General features: G+C 43.1%; 1 protein-coding gene across 1 annotated transcript; it reads right to left on the bottom strand.

The window, feature by feature from the left end:
* Positions 1-2,264: 2,264 nt before the first annotated feature.
* LOC120990302 (extracellular superoxide dismutase [Cu-Zn]-like) lies at positions 2,265-21,113 on the bottom strand. The gene is made up of 2 exons (XM_040419024.1): positions 21,029-21,113; positions 2,265-3,583 (listed from the first exon to the last, which is right to left on the bottom strand). The coding sequence occupies exon 2, from the start codon at positions 3,568-3,570 to the stop codon at positions 2,881-2,883; it is 690 nt and encodes a 229-aa protein (XP_040274958.1). The 5' UTR covers positions 3,571-3,583; positions 21,029-21,113; the 3' UTR covers positions 2,265-2,880.
* Between the last annotated feature and the right edge of the window lie 463 nt (positions 21,114-21,576).

Raw genomic sequence — 21,576 nt, forward strand, 5'->3', positions numbered from 1 at the left:
TGACAAGATTTATGATATAAGGAATCCATATGTACAATATATCAAGTTATATTTGAGATACATTGATGACATGTTTGTGGTTCGGCCAGGGTTGGAGGAGGAATTCACCAACTTTTTGACATACTTAAATGATAACAATTGTAATATGTTTTTTACATCACAGTTTGGAGGTAATATTCTACAGTTCCTAGATGTTGAAATAGAGATAAAAGAAGGAGTGATTTATACTAGATAATTTAGGAAGAGCACAGCTACTAACTCCTTATTGACATATGATAGTTACCACCCTGCATACATTAAACAATGCCTACCGTACGGTCAATTCTTACGACTCCGAACATGCACTGAACAAGTTGAATTACAAGCACAGCAACTGAGCTTTTGTCTAAGGCAGAGAGGATATCCCCATAATGTCATACAGGAGTCCTATAAAAGGGCTCGGGGTCAGGATCAATATATGTTACTACAAACTAATAAAAACAAAAAGAAAGAAAAAATATGTACTTTTTCTTTCCAGTTTCGTCCTATGGCGGATGCAATCAAGGCCTCTGTAAAGAGGAATTGGCACATAATAGCAAGTGATCCCCAGCTAAAAGAGGTAGCTAATCAGTGTCCACTGGTTAGTTTTAGACGCAGTATGAACCTGCGACATTTGCTAGTGAAGGGTAGGTTTGAGAGACAGTCTGAACAGGGACCTAACTGGCTAAGGTTACATTCACATTAGCGTTTTTTGCGAATCCGTCATGGATCTGCAAAAACGCTTCCGTTATCCGTCATGAACAAATCCAGTTGTATTAGGTCTTCTATAGCCATGACGGATCCGTCATGAACACCATTGAAAGTCAATGGGGGACGGATCTGTTTTCTATTGTGTCAGAGAAAACGTTTGGCTCTGCTTCGTCAAGCGGACAGCAAGCAGCGTTTTGGTGTCCGCCTCCAGAGCGGAATGGTGACTGAACGGAGGCAAACTGATGCATTCTGAGCGGATCCTTCTCCATTCAGAATGCATTATCAGTTTTGGACCGCTTCTGAGAGCCCATGACGGATCTCAGAAATGGAAGGCCAAAACGCTAGTGTGAAAGTAGCCTAAGACGTATGATATAACTGCCTATTCCTGTCCGCAAAAACGGACAAGAATAGGACAGGTTATATTTTTTTTGCGGACCACGGAACGGAGCAACAGATGCGGACAGCACACTGAAGTGAATGGGTCTGCATCCAAGCCGCAAAAACTGCGGCTCGGATGTGGACCACAACAACGTTCGTGTGCATGAGGCCTAAGACACAGCATCACGTTTACAGGGCAGGGTCCAGGAGAATGAGCAGAACACCGCCCACAGAGGCAATGTTACTCATGATGTTGTGTGTACAGGGAAGAACCTTACAATCCTTGCCGCTACTCGGATGTAGATGTGATGTCATCGGCATAGGGAACCAACACAGTGAGAAATGTCACATGACCACGATGGAGTGCAGGAAATCGGGGCATTACAGATAAACAATCACTATTATTAAGTGATATGTGTTGTTTCCTGTCAATGCTGAAAATTGCAAAACTGGAATACCCCTTTAGCTGCTAGCACTGTGGCCCCTTCATTGTATTGATCTAAAGGCCTGGCAGCTGGACCCCTCTGATCAGTAAGCGATTGCTTGATTGAGCAATTCAACCACAAAGTTCATAGATGTTTCCATAGTAGTTCATTTATGTGTATTTTATGTGTTCTATATTACATTACTATGCTGTTGTATTTGCTGTTTTTACAGACAGAATTGTTTGAGGAACGTCTGTCGCGTAAACTGAAACATCAGATTTGCATCACGTCTGAGTGCAGAGTTCTTCTGTTAGTGCTAATATCCTAGCAATATGTCATTACTTACTTTTGTAGGAGTCCCAGCCAAGTGGACTGAGAAAACCTGGTGCCCATTAGCCACTGATTGGAGAAATGTGCTCTAGAGCAGAGTTCCTCACCACCAGTCCTTAGGAGCCATCTGCCTGTCATGATTTGAGAATTTCCAAGAGAAAGTCCTGATTAATTGACACAAATTATATCACCTGGTCAATGCTAAGGAAATCCTGAAAACATGACCGGCATGTGGGCCCTGAGGACTGAAGTAGGAGAAACTCTGCTCTGGAGATTCAAACTGCATTGTCCTGAACATGTAGACCTTTGGAAGCAATCGGAATGTGTTTACATTAATAGCGCTGATTGATTTTTGTATCTTGATCAGATTTGAAGAGAGATGATGTGACTCATGTGAATAGATATGTATAACTGGAATCATACCAAGTTTTATTTAACAGAAATTACTAAAAACCATATTTAATGGGGTTCTCCGAGACCAGGAACCCCATTTCATGTTCACAGACAGAGTGCAGGGGTATAAAAAAGATTCACCTGTTACTGGCACTCCAATTCTAGTGTCCAGCTCCCTTCTCCTCTGGTTCCAGTCCCTGCTGAACTGAAAGTGTGATATGCCGTCTATGCACATCAATTCTGCTGGCCAACCATCGGTAACGTGTGCAAGCACAGCACTTGATCGCTGCCCCCGCTGAGGCCATTGATTGGAAGTGATGCACATGTAGACTGCACTTTACTTTTCTGGTCTAATGGGGACCAGGAGCACAGAAGGAGGGAGCTCAGCACTGGGATCGGAGTGTGGTGACAGGTGAGTCTCTTTTTTTTAACTCCTGCACCCGGCCTGTAACTTTTAAAAGAAGTTCCTGGTCTCGGAAAACCCCTTTAAATTATATTATGAACACTCCCAGGCCTAATGCAAGTGCTAGAAATAAAATCTGCAAAGTATTACACAAGATGATTGCCTTCAACCCCAAAATTATAGTTACAATTTTGGACATTTGCACGATTAAAGATGAGATTTTTAGAAGTTTTCATAAAATGTGGTGAACTTATCCCAGCTGGCCTTGTTACTGGAACCAATCACACAACAAGCAACACGTATGCCGCTATTCCCAGTTTCCAAACTGGCCTGGTTATTGCCTTTGCCTAAGTCATCAGCCATCTTGTGAACGACAATGGCTTTGCCAAAAACAGAATATGGACCAAAGAATGTAGCTTCAAGGTTTGTCAGATGTTTCTTGATCTTCCCATCTTGCACTTCAAAATTCCCAAAGTCCCCTGGGTGCATAGGATGATTTACGGAAAAGGGGTTGTAATGTGGACCAGTAGACTCACAGCCATTGCTTACATCCCCAAAGCTATGGATATGAATTGCTCTGTTAGATCCATTTGAATTCAAGGGAAATCCTTGTATAGTGAAGTATGCTTCAAGCTTTCCATTGGGATATGTCTGCTTGAGCATGACCAATCCTGTGATTTTGGCTTCACTCGCATTCAGACTTGGATTTGGTTGCAGAGTACATGCCCCATATGTATAGTTGTCTGGATTATTTTGGATGGGAATTCCAACGAGGAATGTGTTCCATATGTCATTCACCTTTTGGAACATGACTGTCAATATTTGTGATTCTTCTGTGGGCAGTGTCCCTGTGCTCCCACCGCAGAAGGCATATATGTATAAGATGAAGGTGGGGTAAAACATGGAGCCCATGACAATTCGATTCCTAAAGAAAAACAAAGACAATTACTCTTCAACTCACTACTAAGTAATACATGTAATAGTGTTGCATGGCAATGTATACTAGTCTTAAACCAGCATACAGTATAATAGTATTATTGCTCCAGGTACAAAAGCAGGATCAATGCAGTTAGAGGCGCCTCTCTTTTCTGTGTTAGGGGTTCTTCCGTCTTGGAAGAAAAGAAACAGAGAACTTATGTGATAGGGTATGTTCACACTTATGTGTTGAGGTGTGGTTTGATGTTAAATAAAGGTGTTTCACCTATAAAAACCTAGGGAAAGCTTAGAGAAAGAAGGCTGCAGCACTACTGCGAGCACCACAATATTCTCAAACAGCTGATCATCGGGGGGTCCCAGTTATCGGACCCCCACCAATCAGATACTGATGACCTATCCACAGAATAGGTCATCAGTATAAAACTCCTGGAAAACCCCTTTAACTGCACCCCAACCACTACATGTGAACATACCCTATCACCAATAGCTCCTGGATGGAAGACGGTGGTTGCACTCTCACGTGGCAGAGGTCCCACAACTGTGCTATATATCATCCTGCCCAACTCACAACCGTACTGGATATTAAGCATCATGGTTAATTAGTAGAAGGTATATTGCTCTAGATCAGGTGCTTCATGCAGTTTTATTGCCCTAGATCAAATGCTAGATCAGGTGTATTGCTCTAGATCAAGCATCTCCTGCAGGTGTAGTGCTCTACATCAGGGGACTCATGCAGGTGTATTACTTTAGATCAGGTGTCTAATGAAGTTGCATTGCTCTAGATCCAGGCATGGGATTCAGACAGTTGCCTCCAGTTCTCCAGATCCGTCGTTAAAATCACAACTGGATCGGAGAACCGTGTTACCGAATGAGTCCCGATCCGGTGCTCTGGCAGCTGCACAGCAGCTGGAGATGTTCACTTCCATTGCTTTGTGCGCCGCTGATAGTTTAGCTGCTAAGTTGGATGGTATGTGTGTGTAGTGTATATATGGTGTATTTATGTATGTGTACCATGTATATGGTGTATTTATGTGTATGTGTGTTGCATATATATGGTGTATGTATATGTAAACATGTGTCGTGACACCGCGTGTCCGCCGTTGAGTAGAGAACCTGTTGTTAAAAACAACCCCTGTCTAAATCAATAGTAAATCCGGTGTCTTGTGCAGATGTTTAGTTCTAGATCAGATTTATTGCTCTAGCTCACGTGTCTCTTAGCTGTATTGCTCTAGATAGGGTGTTTCCTGCACATGTTTGGCCCTATATACATTTTTAGAGCAGATATCTTGTGCAGCTATATAGTTTTAGCTCAGGCGTCTCATGCAGGTGTATTGATGTAGCTCAGATGTTTCATGCATGTTTATTGCCCTAGTGCAAATGTTTCATGCAGGTATATTGCTCTAGCTCAGGTACCTCCTGAAAATGTTTTGATCTAGCTCAGGTGTTTTTCATGCAGGTGTATTGATCTAGCTCAGGTACCTACTGAAAATGTATTGATCTAGCTCAGGTGTTTTTTATGCAGGTGTATTGATCTAGCTCAGGTACCTCCTGAAAATGTATTGAGCTAGCTCAGGTGTTTTTTTTATGGAGGTGTATTGATCTAGCTCAGGTGTTTTTATGCAGGTGTATTTATCTAGCTCATGTGTTTTTATGCAGGTGTATTTATCTAGCTCAGGTGTTGTTTATGTAGGCATATTGATCTGTGTATTGCTCTAGCTCAGGTGTTTCATGCAGTTGAATTGATCTAGCTCAGGTGTTTCATGTAGGTGCATTGCTATAGCTCAGGTGTCCATATAAGTGTATTGCTCTAGACTGGATGTCTCATCCAGTTGTATGGCCTTAGAACAATTGCTAGAGCAGATGTTTTGTGCAGCTGCATAGTTCTAGATTAGGTGTCTTATTGCAGATGTATTACACTAGCTCAGGTTTTTCCATGCAGGTGTACAGTTGCAAAAGTAAGTGAACCCTTTGGAATTTTCTGGATTTCTGCATTGCCTACTAATAGAATGTGATCTGATTGTTATCTAAGTCACAATTATAGACAAACGCAATCTAATTAAACTAATAGAAACAAACAGCTGTGTCCTTCATGTTTTTTTATTGAGCACAATGAATAAACCTCCACAGTGCAGGGAGTAAAAGTAAATGAACACTTGATTGGCAGCAATCACTTCTACTGTATTGTCCTAGATCAGGAATCTCATGCAGGTGTATTGCTCTAAATCAGGTGTTTTATACAGGTGTCTTGTCCTATATCAAGTGTTTTTTTTTGTTTTTTTTTTAAGATGATTTGTCATAGACCAAGTATTTCCAGCAGATATATTATTCTTGATCAAGTGTGTATATTTTTCTTTTTTTCAGAAACATTTGTCAGTGCACAATGGTTGATACTATGTTAGATTGCATTATTACCATATCAAGGCTTAGGTTTCTCTATTGCTCACAAATTACCTCCAATTTCCTTCACACTCATCATACATATAATGTTCTCTCTGTGAGTCTCTAGGTTAGGAATTGTTGCAACTGCTAGCTTTTACTGGAGATGGGCTTGGGTCACAAATTTTGGGCAATGGTTGATAATACCACCTACATCATGACAACTACAATACTCCTCTGTTACCAGTAAAGTATATACTGTATATATGCCTGGTATGTCATTCCAAGCACTTTCTACTTGGACCTGTAGTTCAACCAAGGTGATTGTTGGCTGCTCTGGGAGATCTGTCTTCCTGTCCAATCTCAGACATTCTCAATGAGGGAGTAGAGATGGCCTTGCGGTTCGCCCCGGCGGTCGTTTCACGGCGAACTTTGCGTGTTCACGATTCGCTGAACATGCGAACATATGGAGAAATTTGCGCCCGCCATATTCTTTTACATTATGAAGAACTTTGACCCATGACACATCCATCAGGTGGTACAGGACAGCCAATTGAGACGTTTCAGCACATGGACACACCCCCTACCTTATATATAAACCCGATCTGACCGCCATTTTACATTCAGTGTTTTGCCAGTGTAGGGAGAGGTTGCTGTTTGGAGCAGGGACAGGCTGTTAGGGACACCAAACGCTAGCTAATAGGGCCACAAAAGTCTTTATAAGGACTGGTATAGGTGTACTATCGATAGGTGTGATACACAGAGGGGTGCGATATACTTATAATATACTTTTATAATGAGTCAAAAACACATAGATCTATATAGTGATCACCTGGAAGTCAGGGGCCTAGGGGCTAGGGGCTTACTAGGGCCATTTTTATATAGGGTAAGGTTCCGGACAGGGTCGCTCTTATCAGGGTGGGTGATCTGTGGTTAGGCTATCAGGGCCAGAATAGCACCCCCCTGTAGGGCAATATCAGGGACAGTTCTTTGCCCACCCTGTCCTTCAATACCACATCATCATCATCATCTAGCCCAGGGATGGATGTTTTTTGCTTTCCCTCCGGGATTCATGGATGTGCACTGGAACCCCCTGGATTGTGGTAGGACATATGATTTCTGATTTGGTGCCGCCGAGCACTTGTTACCACATCTATGCTTTTTGCTTAAAGGGGTTCTGCACTTTGTTTTAACTGATGATCTATTCTCTGGACGGCATCAATGGAAGAGTTACAATTCCTTGCTGTACGTGTATACATTGAGAATGGAGAAATCAGGACTGATCTCTTCCAAAAAGTGACCGACAAAAACACATTATTGATTTATGACAGTAATCATCCCCGACGCATGGTTGATTCTTTACCATGGAGCCAATTGTTGCGTGTACGAAGAATAGTATCCGATGATGACAGATTCCTTACCAGAACAGATGAGATGTGCAGGAAGTTTATGAGAAGGGGTTATCCTCGCACCTTACTGCAGAGGACTAGGAGTAAAGTTTTGGCGGTCAATCGTGAAACGGTTTTGAGTGGATCCACACGGACAGGGACTGAGAACAGGATTCCTTTTGTGTCCATCTTCGGTGGCGATAGTGGTGCGATATCTAATATCCTCAGGAAGGATTGGCATATCCTCCATCGAGGAATGCCTGATACGAGGGAATTTGCATCGCCCCGATGATGGCATACAGAAGGAGTGTCTGTATACGGGACAGACTAGTCAAATCCGATGTAGGCGGAGCTAGAACAGAAAAACAGACTTTATTGGCACCTAGGAAAACGGGTAATTTTCCATGTTTATCATGCTGTAACTGCAGTGGGATCATGAAAGGTGATGTATTTACCCATCGATATAGTGGGAAAACCTTCAAGATTAGGGAATACTACACCTGTAGATCCAGAGACGTAGTCTACATGATACAGTGCCCCTGTAGCTACATTTATGTGGGAGAAACCACTATGGAGCTCAGGGAGCGAATAAATAAGCACAAGAGCACCATTAGGAAGGCCATGATAGAAGAACCGGTAGCGAAACACTTCATTGACTGCGGGCACTCCATTAACCAGCTCCGTTTTCATGCAATAGATTCTGTGGAGCCACTGAGGAGGGGAGGTGATGAAAATGAATTACTCAGGAGGAAGGAATTGAAATGGATCCATACTTTGAGATCTCTACAGCCCTATGGGCTTAATTTAGAGTTTAATGTAGCCAGTATTGATTAGGTTGGTGGATGATCCTCATCAGTGTTCTATATAGATAGTGTTTTTATGATATTCTATAGGGGGCTGAGGTCCCACCCATGCTAGGATCCTTTTTTTTTCTTTTTTTTTTTAAATGGTCAGATTTGACTATATCATGCATCACCATTTAATATATCCATGCACACAGACGATACACCTGTTGCCTGGTGCAGTGTAATATGTTCTATACAGCGCCCAATCTGTATGATAATAGTATAAGATGACGGTTATTTACACTGCATTTATGGTTTGAGCAGTATCCACTGTGATACGCTGTGGATATTAAGCATATATGTTGTCCCAGGGTGCTACAGTTGTGGCCATAAATTATGGTTGCTTCATACACGGTCCCTACTCACTGACGCGGCTGCATCCCCTAGGTAACGCGACGCCTAGCTCCATGTCTGCGCGGGCGAGCGGGGCGGAGTCTCTATGATGCTGTGGTCAGCTGTTTCTGACGTCGCTTATTGCGGGACTTCGCTCCGGGGCGCGCGTGTGTGACGTGGAGCGGGGCTAGTCGATACATGGACATGCGCAGTGTGGTTTTAAGGACGCGGACCACAGCTGAAACCATTGCGGATAAGGAGAGGGTAACTACAGGTGATGTGATTAGTATGGGAGTCTGTGTGCAGAGAGGTAATGGGATGGGTGGATGATATGGCTATGTTTGATTGGTTCTGACAATTGTTAGTGTTCCTGGGTGTGGGTTTTCATATGCAACATTGCACAGCCGAAACGTTGCAGATTTTTTGTATGCTGTGAAGCTCTAATAAAGATGGAATGATGGGAGATGCTGCCACCACTGTTTGATTTTCACCTATCCTCTGAATAGATCATCAGCCTCTGATCGGCGGGGGTCCGACACCCGGGACCCCCGCCGATCAGCTGTTTGAGAAGGCAGCGACACTTCAGCAGCGCCGCGGCCTTATCGCTGTTTACAGCTGGCCCAGTGACGTCACGACTAGTATCAACTAGCATGGGCGGGGCTAAGCTCTGTTCACTTAAATGGAGCTTAGCCCCGCCCACGCTAGTTGATACTAGTCGTGACGTCACTGGGCCAATGGTAAACAGTGAGAAGGCCGCGCCGCTGCCTTCTCAAACAGCTGATCGGGTCCTGGGTGTCGGACCCCCGCCGATCAGATGCTGATGATCTATCCAGAGGATAGATCATCAGTTAAAACAAAGTGCAGAACCCCTTTAACTTTAATAATTTAATTTATTTTCATTTTGAGAGATATCTTTTCCATTCACACATCCGCATCTGTTCTGTTCAATGGGGCCATAATGTGCTGTCCGCATTCGCATTTGCGGATCCGCACTTCTGCATATGTGCTTCCGTTTCCCCCAAAAAATAGAACATGTCCTATTCTTGTCCGCAATTGCAGACAAGATTAGGCATTTTCTATTATAGTGCCGGCGATGTGCGGTCCACAAATTGCGGAATGCACATTGCAGGTGTCCGTGTTTTGTGGATCCGCAAAACACTTACGGACGTGTGAATGGACCCTCATAGTAAAATGATTAAAGGTTACGTTTTATCTTCATGTATATTCTAATGGATTGCCTTCCTTGTACAATGTAAGGCTACTTTCACACTAGTGTTCGGGTGTCCGCTTGTGAGCTCCGTTTGAAGGGGCTCACAAGCGGCCCCGAATGCATCCGTCCAGCCCTAATGCTTCTGAGTGGAGGCGGATCCACTGAGAATGCATCCGCCTGCCAGCGCTCAGCCTCCGCTCCGCTCAGTGAGCGGACACCTGAACGCTGCTTGCAGTGTTCGGGTGTCCGCCTGGCCGTGCGGAGGCAAGCGGATCCGTCCAGACTTACAATGTAAGTCAATGGGGACGGATCCGTTTGAAGATGACACAATATGGCTCAATCTTCAAACGGATCCGCCCCCATTGATTTTCAATGTAAAGTCTTGACGGATCCGTTCAGGCTACTTTCACACTTAGAATTTTTTCTAAGTTATAATGCAGATGGATCCGTTCTGAACGGATACAAACGTCTGCATTATAGGAGCGGATCCGTCTGAGCAGACATCAGACGGACCCGCTCCGAACGGTAGTGTGAAAGTAGCCTTATAATATACTTTCTATGTTAGAAAGTATATTATAGTGCATTTGTATTGTGCGGCAGTTGTGTGCGGTTCTGCTGCGATACCGCAGGTATATAGAGGGACAAGCGTTATTGGAACAAATCATTTCTACTGCTGTGATATACCAGTCCCCCCCAAAAAAACTGATAGAAGCGGGGTGTTATATACCAATATACTTTCTTTATAGTGCATTTGGGTACTGTATAGTGCATTTTCGCATGCACGTACGCGAAAAATATATTGCCGAAATTTCGCATTGAAAAAAATAATAAATGGAGATCGCAAATTCGAATAATACATCTGTTATGTCACTGTCCATGTTGTGGGACTATTTGTGCACTTCTGGTAATTATTTCTTGGCTGCAAATATGAGCTGAAGGTTTTTCAGGTTCGCCTGCCATTAAAATAATTTGGACCCTCCGCGAACTTGCGGTTCGCGAACATTTGATTGCGTTCGCACGATCGCGTTCGCGAACCGTCCCGGCAGATGTTCGTCCATCACTATGAGGGAGAGATCTGCCAATTGAACTGGTCAGGGGAGCTGCTGGAGCATGTTCTGTAGTGCTGGTAGTGTGTTGGCAGGCAGTATCTTTGTGGAACGTAACGTCTTCTGAGTCAAAGAAGGGAATAGAATTAGTTCCACAATGTACTGGACATACCAAAGGCTGGTCAATGTTCCCTCCACAAACACCAGATGGGATCGGCTATACTAGCTATTGACACCTGGTGTTGGTTCTGTGTCTCTCCACACTATGCCTGATACCAGTAGTCACCCTCCAGCCCTCCTGCGAACTCTGATGTGGCCATCAATGACAAAAAATAGTGTTCAGTGATAAAAGCAGGTTCTGCCTTGGTACTAATGATGGCCACATCAGAGTCTGCAGGAGGACCTACTGTTATCATGCACAGTGTGGATACACACAGGACCAACACCAGGTGTCATGGTGCTGGATGCTATTAGCTATCATAGTCATTCCTGTCTGGTATTCTGGTGTAACGTTGACCAGCCTTCAGTATGTCCAGGGCAATGTGGAACCAGTCCTACTTAGGAGATGTGGTGTTCCAACAAGATAACGCCCTCCCACACACTGCACACGCTACACAACATGCTCTTCAGGGTATTCAACAGCTCCCCTGGCCAGCTCGGTCATCAGATCTCTCCCCCAGCGAGAATGTCTAGGACTGGATGGGGAAACAAATCTTCCATACGCAGCAGTCAAAAACCACCTTGGCTGAACTAGAAGAACAGGTTTAAACAGCTTGGAATGACATACCACTGGAAGACATCCAGTATCTGTATGAACATGCATGGCTTTTTCCAAGTTGCAGATTCATCCCTTCAGTAAGAAAATGCATCATGTTACATGAAATATATTTTCAAGGAAATTTTCCAAGGAACATGACAACAAGTTTGTTTCAGACGTCTGCAGCATTTAAAAAGACCTTCAATTTAAATACTAAGGGTGACATTTACTATGCTATATGCACCACTGTTGTGGCGCCAAAAAGTTGCGCATTTAGTTTGCGTGCTTTTTTTTGCAGCTTTACTCCCTCCATACCAATGGTAAGAAAAGGGAGTGTAGTGAGGGTGGGAAGAGGGTGGCATAGTAGGCCAGCCACATTTATCTTTTTTCAGCTAGGAGGCCGCCATAGATTTTAAACTGTTACACAGCCAGCAGGAGGATGTGCCAAATCTGTGAGAGGCGTGTACCTCTGCATAAATTTGGTGCTTTTTTCAGAGACACAGTGGGAATCAAGACCAGCAAAGAAAATACCAGTACCAGGTGCAGGATGGGCGCACATGTAAACAATTGTGGCAGCAGTCATGGAGGTGACAGGCGTTGCATCCTCTGCTTCAGCATGTGCATACATATAGTAATGCCATTTAAAGGGAGTCTGTCAATAATTTGACCATGTAAAACTGCTGACAGCACTACAGGGAGTGCAGAATTATTAGGCAAGTTGTATTTTTGAGGATTAATTTTATTATTGAACAACAACCATGTTCTCAATGAACCCAAAAAACTCATTAATATCAAAGCTGAATATTTTTGGAAGTAGTTTTTAGTTTGTTTTTAGTTTTAACTATTTTAGGGGGATATCTGTGTGTGCAGGTGACTATTACTGTGCATAATTATTAGGCAACTTAACAAAAAACAAATATATACCCATTTCAATTATTTATTTTTACCAGTGAAACCAATATAACATCTCAACATTCACAAATATACATTTCTGACATTCAAAAACAAAACAAAAACAAATCAGTGACCAATATAGCCACCTTTCTTTGCAAGGACACTCAAAAGCCTGCCATCCATGGATTCTGTCAGTGTTTTGATCTGTTCACCATCAACATTGCGTGCAGCAGCAACCACAGCCTCCCAGACACTGTTCAGAGAGGTATACTGTTTTCCCTCCTTGTAAATCTCACATTTGATGATGGACCACAGGTTCTCAATGGGGTTCAGATCAGGTGAACAAGGAGGCCATGTCATTAGATTTTCTTCTTTTATACCCTTTCTTGCCAGCCACGCTGTGGAGTACTTGGACGCGTGTGATGGAGCATTGTCCTGCATGAAAATCATGTTTTTCTTGAAGGATGCAGACTTCTTCCTGTACCACTGCTTGAAGAAGGTGTCTTCCAGGAACTGGCAGTAGGACTGGGAGTTGAGCTTGACTCCATCCTCAACCCGAAAAGGCCCCACAAGCTCATCTTTGATGATACCAGCCCAAACCAGTACTCCACCTCCACCTTGCTTGCGTCTGAGTCGGACTGGAGCTCTCTGCCCTTTACCAATCCAGCCACAGGCCCATCCATCTGGCCCATCAAGACTCACTCTCATTTCATCAGTCCATAAAACCTTAGAAAAATCAGTCTTGAGATATTTCTTGGCCCAGTCTTGACGTTTCAGCTTGTGTGTCTTGTTCAGTGGTGGTCGTCTTTCAGCCTTTCTTACCTTGGCCATGTCTCTGAGTATTGCACACCTTGTGCTTTTGGGCACTCCAGTGATGTTGCAGCTCTGAAATATGGCCAAACTGGTGGCAAGTGGCATCTTGGCAGCTGCACGCTTGACTTTTCTCAGTTCATGGGCAGTTATTTTGCGCCTTGGTTTTTCCACACGCTTCTTGCGACCCTGTTGACTATTTTGAATGAAACGCTTGATTGTTCGATGATCACGCTTCAGAAGCTTTGCAATTTTAAGAGTGCTGCATCCCTCTGCAAGATATCTCACTATTTTGGACTTTTCTGAGCCTGTCAAGTCCTTCTTTTGACCCATTTTGCCAAAGGAAAGGAAGTTGCCTAATAATTATGCACACCTAATATAGGGTGTTGATGTCATTAGACCACACCCCTTCTCATTACAGAGATGCACATCACCTAATATGCTTAATTGGTAGTAGGCTTTCGAGCCTATACAGCTTGGAGTAAGACAACATGCATAAAGAGGATGATGTGGTCAAAATACTCATTTGCCTAATAATTCTGCACGCAGTGTAGGTATGGGTTGTGGAGAGCAGGACAAACATATCTTTTGTGGAGATTTTATTATCAGGAGTTGTGAGAATTTTTACTTTTATTCTGCAAGGTTCTGCTCCTGCAAGGTTCTTCCCTGGAGGTGAAGCTTTATTGTTTGACATCCAACCAGGAGATGATTACAGCTGTCACACAGAGGAGAGAGTTGGGGCTGTGAAGCAGCTCAATGCAAAGATCACTTTATGTGAAGCTCCATCGCCTGAGAAGGTGGCAGGAGCAGAACCCGGTAGATTAAAAGTTCATATTCACACAACTCCTGATAATAAAAGCCCCACAAAAGGTATATATGTTCTGCTGTTCCTGGTCACTACCTAGATCTTCCTGCAGTTTTACGTAATAAAAACAACACTCCCTAGTATCAGGTCTGGATATTAATTGATCAAAAACCACTCTTATGCCCTTAGATAGTTTTCAGCTTTTCAATGAGGGGCTCTTGAATATTTTGAAGATTTCTGACTCATTTGAATATGTGGGTATGTTGATATCTCCTAGGATTGAAGATTATTTGCTCATTAATCTGATTCCACTGATAACTAAAACTAGAGCCGAAATTGCGACGTGGCTCAGACTTCTTCTATCTAGAGCCCATGGAATATCCCTTATTAAGATGGTGATTCTAGCCCAGTTCCTGTACATTCTGAGGAACTCACCAATATGTATTGAGGATAAATTCTTTAAACTAACCGAGAGAATTATTAATGATCTAATTTGGGGCAGAAAGCATGTAAGACTTAAAATGGAACATTTTTATAAACCGATAGAAAAGGGAGGGTTGAACCTTTCATACTTTAAGGGTTACTTTATATCCGCACAGTTATGGTTATTTTGTCAATGGCAGGAAAGTCCATTGTGTAGGATCCTGGTGAGAAAATTTTCCTTTGATATCATGTTTACCTTACTGGAATCCAGCTAATTATCTATCATACAAGAGGATTATAGAGAGGCTCGGAAACTGTTTAGTAGGTCCTGTCGTACTATTAGACGCTGGTTGGGAATAAAGGGATCTTTGGGTTGTACGCCCCTTTGGCATAATCATTACTTACAGGTTCTAGAGGAATTGGCAGGGGATTAGTACTGGCAGAAAAATAATATTTTTTATGTTTCACAGGTAGTGAGGATCAGTGATGGTCAGTTCGCAGTGTTCGCCAGCAAACACATGCGGGCTGCCATCTTTAGTAAGGTAGACTCACCCGTCCAGCGATGCACAGGTAAGCCCTTACCTGTGCCTGTACCGGGAGCCGGTCTGAAATCAAATGCAGTCACCGGGAGCAGGCAGTTCTGAGAACAGCCGCCGTGGGCCTCCCCAGCAGCCATTTTCTGCAGTTTTTTTGAAGTTCTGAGAGAGACAGAGAGAGATAGCATTGCTGTCATTGCTGTGCTCTGTGCCTTCACCTGGATCATATTCCTTATCAAATTACATTAGATTAGTTAGTTAACTTATATATATATAATACAGATAGTTGGACATAGTCAGTGTAGGTTATATCCTGATATAGTGTAGCTGATAGGTTCCAGTGCAGGGTGTTAGGCAGTGTGATAGGTTCTGCTGTCCATACATACATGCTACAGACATAGTGCTGTGATGTCACAACAATACTTAGTGCACCAATCAGTAATATCTACTCAGACCTGATAAAATGTGAAGTTGCATGTATTGCGCCAAAAAATATTGGAGATCATGACTGGAGATCACGAATTCTAGCATTTACGAATTTATTGCAAATATTATGAGAAAAATTCGCGAAATATCGCAAAGACGAATATTGCATAAGCCGCTCATCACTAGTCACAAGCTTAAAGAGGACCTTTCACCGATCCTGACATTGTGAACTAAGTATACAGACATGGAGAGCGGCGCCTGGGGATCTCACTGCACTTACTATTATCCCTGGGCGCCGCTCCGTTCTCCCGCTATGCCCTCCGGTATCTTCGGTCACTAAGTTATGGTAGGCGGAGATTCCGGTCACTAAGTTATGGTAGGCGGAGTCTGCCCTTGTTCTGCTCTAGCGCTGGCCAATCGCATTGCAGAGCTCACAGCCTGGGAGAAAAGAAGTGCAGTGAGATCCCCGGGCGCCGCTCTCCATGTCTGTATACTTAGTTCACAATGTCAGGATCGGTGAAAGGTCCTCTTTAAGATTGCTCAATTTTATAAATTACTAGTTAGTTAAAGCACTTTTTAATAACACCTTCTCTCCTGGACAAATAGCTTGGGGAGTCAAATGCTCAATTATACAATTAGATGACTGAGAGAACATATTGTCTAATATGAGACTAGTGTCCCACAAATTTAATTACGTTGTAGTTCAATTTAATATTTTATACAGAACTTATGTTACGCTGCTGTGGCTTAATAAATGTGGGGTAAGGAACACATCCAATTATCCACGGTGTGATTCACCAGGTGCTGATTTCTCGCACATTTTTTGGTATTGCTCAGAATTAAAAGAATATTGGGTTGCAATTGATGACTTTATTACCCAAAAATTGAAGGTCGTGATTCATTTTAGGGTGGAATGCTGGATATTCGGTGTTCTCTTCAAGGTAAACTGTCATAAATACAAAATGACTCTTTTGATAAAGGTAATGTTTTTGGCAAGACTTTTGATTACACGGGTTTGGTTTTGACGGGATGTTCCAAATGTGACCATAATTTGGTTAACAAGATGACAAAATATGAAAAGGTTCTCTATAAACAAAGAAATATAGAGGAAAAATGGATTAGGATATAATGTAAAATTTCCTTGTCCTGACTCCTCATTCAGAGTGACGCACCGCAGCGGGAGGGAAGGTAGGGACGGTATTAAAGGGTGGCTTTAAAAAGGAATAAAAGTAATAATGTCGTAGTTATGAATTTGTATGTAAAATGTTGTTTGATTCTTAATTTAAAAAAATGGAAAATAACACTCCCTCTAAGTAATAGCCTTCCATAAAGGGAATGTCTGTGCGTGCATATCCAACTTAATTGTGCATTCCTATGATTCCTACTTATCAAATATTTAAGGTCAAAATACTTATTTAAAAGTGTAACTAGTTTAAAATTGAAGTTACATCTGAGACTCATATCTGGCAAAAGCCTAATAAGCTGATGTTATCCAGAGGCGGACTGGCCATAGACTCTACCGGGAAATTTCCCATGGGCCGATGACGAGGAGTCCACCCAAGCCCTCGTCATGGACTCCAGCCAGGTACATAAAGATCCGATGCTCTCAGTATTGATTAATGTAGGAGCATCAGGCACTTAAGCTCCTGGCCAGGGGCCGCAAATGCCCTCCTGAATTCAACTGTATTGCCGTCCTCAGGATGATTATACAGTTTCATACTGTGGCACGGACAGCAGCATTTTGTGCTGCACTGTGGAATTTGGTTCTTTTGGGCTGCATTTTAATCTGCATTACAGTATTTCTGTTGTTCCTGCCTACATGTGTTGACCCTGCCTTCTCTCAATTTGGACCCACTTTTTCATGTGGCCACTTTTTATTCCACCTCTGATGTCAACACAACCACATTCATAGAATATAGGCTGCCTAGGTTGATTTTTTACTCCTTGGATCTACTTCTCAGATGAGAGCAGATCTTTGCATTTACTGAAGGTAACATATATATATTTATACACATGCAACTGGAAAATGTATTATATAGAGATTAGCAATTTGCTCAAAATCCGATTCAGGTTTAATTTGGCTGATTGATTTGATTCTACCCAAACTAAAAGTGGTCCAAATGGCCTGAAAATTAGAATATGACACTCTGAGGTCTTAGGACTCATATACTTTTTTTTGTCTCTTACTTTTTTACATTTTTTATCTATCTCCCTCTCTCTCCGAAATTCACCCAAATGCATTCGGCCTCGTGGACCCTGAAGCACACCTATCTTTGGCCACATCTTGCGGATCACAGACCCATCAAAGTCAATAGTTCAGCACCACATTGCGGGGTGCACATGGCCTGTGTCTGTGTTTTGCAGATCTGCGGTCTATGGTCCGCAAAACGGACACGGCCATGTGAATACACTCTAGTAAAGTACCTCCCACTGCACTCAATTGTTTACAACCTTAACTGAGCAGCAGCCACAACGCTTCCCATAGCGCTGGGCGCTACAGGATCAGCCAGACATGTAGCCGCCTACTACACCCTTCCATGGGTGGAAAAACTCTGTCCACTACACCCTCCATCATCCCTGCTGCTTCTTCCTAATGTTTCCTCCCACAAAGCCTCGATATGACAAGCAGTGGGCTCGATCAGCCTATTCCAATATCACATGGGTCTGACATCACAACCATTCAGGTAGGGATTCTGACAGAGGGGATCATCGGAGTCTGATCGTGATGTCATAAGAAATACAGTCTCCACGGAGGGCGCAGTCACGTGACCGCTCTCCAGATCTCCAGAGTGAGACAGAAAAAGTAGTGCAAGTACAGTGGTAAGTTGCAGGGCCTGGCAGGGGAAGCACAGGGAAAGGGGAAAATGTATACCTGGATAACCACTTTAAAGGGTTTCTACCATCAGAATTACTGTTATGTCTGCGATGCGCTAATGTCAGCACTACATAACAGTATGTTTTTTACCTTTCTTCCTGCAGCCGTTCTGATAAAATACACACTTTTACAATATACTAATGAGCTCTAGGTGCTATGTGGGCGTAGATTCAGCACCTAGAGGCTCTGTCTACTCACCCTTTATCCCGCCCTGGTCCCCTGTTCTGCCCACCCCGCTCCTCTTGATTGATGTCACGGTTCGCAGCATCGCTGACCTAATCCCGTGCCTGCACCGTTCACTTCTGTATTCGCGCAGGCGCAGTGAGTGAATGATGCGCTCCTGGTGCGCCGACTACGTCACAGTGAGGAAGCCGGCACCAGAAGTGAACGGCGCAGGCGCAGGATTTCATCAGCAATGCTGCGAACCGTGACATCAATCAAGAGGAGCTGGGCGGGCAGAATGGAGGACCTGGGCAGGATAAAGGGTGAGTAGACGGAGCCTCTAGGTGCTGAATCTACGCCCACATAGTGTAACATCCCAGAGTATGTCACTAAACTCTTTCTCCCTGCTGCATCATGTCAGGTGTATATGTATATTGTCATCTTGTGTGATCTAACAATGCATTTTCCATTATGTGTATTTTCCAGGCCTGTATAATGTATTTGCTGTAATTTCCATGTACACCAGCAGGTGGCAGCAATATGTTCAGCAGACCTTAGCCAGTTTAGTATTACTAGATTGGAATAGTTCATTCCAGTCTAGCTTCCCCCTCTTTGAGGAGAAGTGGAATCTTCCCACATCCTACCTCATGGGGAGGAGAGGAAGTTAAGGGAGTGTGTACCAGCCCCCTGCTAGGGGAAGGCTGTGTTGGTAGGAGCTCCCAGAAACAGGGATCCCAACCTAGGATCCAGCCTCGGCTGAGGCCAAGGATCACTCTTCCCAGCCTGAGTCTTCTACCTCAGCTGGTGACAAAGCAAGCAGAACCTCCAGATCTACAGACTTCCAGGACAAAATATACCCTGCGAGCAGAACTGTGAGTACTTATCCAGAGTCCAGGAGAAGCCAAATACCTCCTCAGCTAGTCAGGCCCATACTAAGCAGAAGACAGAGCAGAAGATAGATACCTGCCAGATTCTCTAGGCATATGAATAGAAGCAGAATACATATTGGTTCCTGCCACATATTGCCAATACCTGCTGGGACCCAAGACCTATGCTGTAACTCGTATGGATTCAAGATGCCAATCATTTAGTAAAGACAAGTTGGATTATATCTCAAGTCTGGATCTCATTTACTTCGACTACAACCCTCAATTTCTCCTACTAACAACACTCACTTTATTGCATGTGAGCCAGGATCCAGGAGTCCAGCCGTATCAAGGTAGGAGACACCGTTGACATACACAGAGACATTACCCCCCTCTGGCATTCCTCACCTGGTACGTGAGCTAGTACATCTTAAAGGGCCCTGTTACAGTACCTGTGCAAGCTGCAATTGGCGTCACGAACTAAAAACTATTAATTTTGCGCCAGTGTGCAATTGCCCCAATCCGGCTTACTGCACATAGCACCTCTGACACAATAGAAAACGGATCTGTCCCCTATTGACTTTCAATGGAGTTCATGACGGATCCGTCTTGGGTATGTTAAAGATAATACAACCGGATCCGTTTATAACGGATGCGGGCGGTTGTATTATTACTAACGGAAGAGTTTTTGCTGAACCCTGCCGGATCCAGTAAAAACGCTAATGTGAAAGTAGCCTTATACACAGTGCACCCCCTTTATGGTGAAAGATCGATTTCTACAAGTAAAAATGTTATTGTATTTATACATTTGTACATAAAGTTCTTTGAATATAAGTGTATAATGCACCAAGTCATGAAATAATATGCAACTTGGGATGTAACATGCAATTTCGGAACCAAACAGATGCTTTCTATAGTAATGCGATTGATTTTTTTATAGCATGTCTATTGATCAAGTGAAAACTAGGGACATTTAAGGAGACGGAGATATGGGTTAAAGGTTGGGATCCTCTAAGAGAAGGACACTTGGGACTGGTACACATTATATTAGGGAGTTTCCTACTGACATGGTTTGGCACTAGATCTTCACATGGTTATTTCTCCTGGCTGAAAAATACAAAGCGGATTTCAAGAGATATCAGCCTATAAAACCCAGGTGATTACTAGCGTTTCTTCGATGGGTTTTTCAATTCTGCACGTGTATTTTGACTGCAATTAAAAAAAAAATCCCAAAATGCACTAAATAGAAAACTAGTGTCTTTTGGAGTATTTCACACCCTACCATTGACTAATGGGAAAAAAACACCACGTAAAAAGCTTTGTGGAAAAATGTCAGCACTATAAACCACAGGTGCATATCTCCTATTAAAAACAACTGTTTTCGAAGTGAACTTTGATGGGTAATATTAGCATTTTACATGGCGAAATATCCTTCAAATTTATCCCTTAAAGTTTTAATAGAAAATACACAGAAAAGTCTAGAATTTAGTGAACCATTTGAAAACCCACACTATAAAATAGTGCAGGCAATGTATGCCATAAAACCATATAACAAACACACTGCAGCACGAAAAGAAATGTGCCGCTGCTGCAAGTTTATGTTTCTGAAATGAAAAAAAATAATAAAAAAAACCCTAATTACATTTGGTCAAATTGCAGTTTTGCTGTGTAGACCTCCTTACCTGGGCAGTTGTTTGGAGCCGGGGTGTAGTGATTCTGAGCGATGGAGGCTGTGCTCAAAGTATATGAGGTCTGGGATGTTCAGTGGTTTTGTAACACTGTACAAGAGGAGGGATCAGACTGAGCTCATTCTAATCCACATTCCAGGGCTCCACATGCTGTAACTGCGTCTTCATTCAGCTGGGTCTATTACGTAGTCACTTGTAAAACTGCCTTTAGAGATATAGGAGGCCTCGACAGATCGCCCTTTGTCTAGGAAAGGACAATAGCTACTAATCAAAATGCACTCCAATTTTGGTGTAATTTTGCTCCTAAAAACTCTTGCATACATTCTTTGCTCCACATTTATTACGTGATTTAGGCTACTTTCACATCTGTGTTTTTGCTAGATCAGGCAGGGGATCAGCAAAAACGCATCAGCTCAATAATAATAATGTGTCTGCATCCGCTCAGAACGGATCCGGTTGTATTATCTCTAAAATGAACAAGACTGATCTGGCTTTAAAACCAATGTAAGTCAATGGGTGCCGAATCCATATTTTTTAACCAT

The sequence above is a fragment of the Bufo bufo genome, chromosome 2 (genome assembly GCF_905171765.1).
Source record: "Bufo bufo chromosome 2, aBufBuf1.1, whole genome shotgun sequence".
Classification (NCBI taxonomy): Eukaryota; Metazoa; Chordata; class Amphibia; order Anura; family Bufonidae; genus Bufo; species Bufo bufo.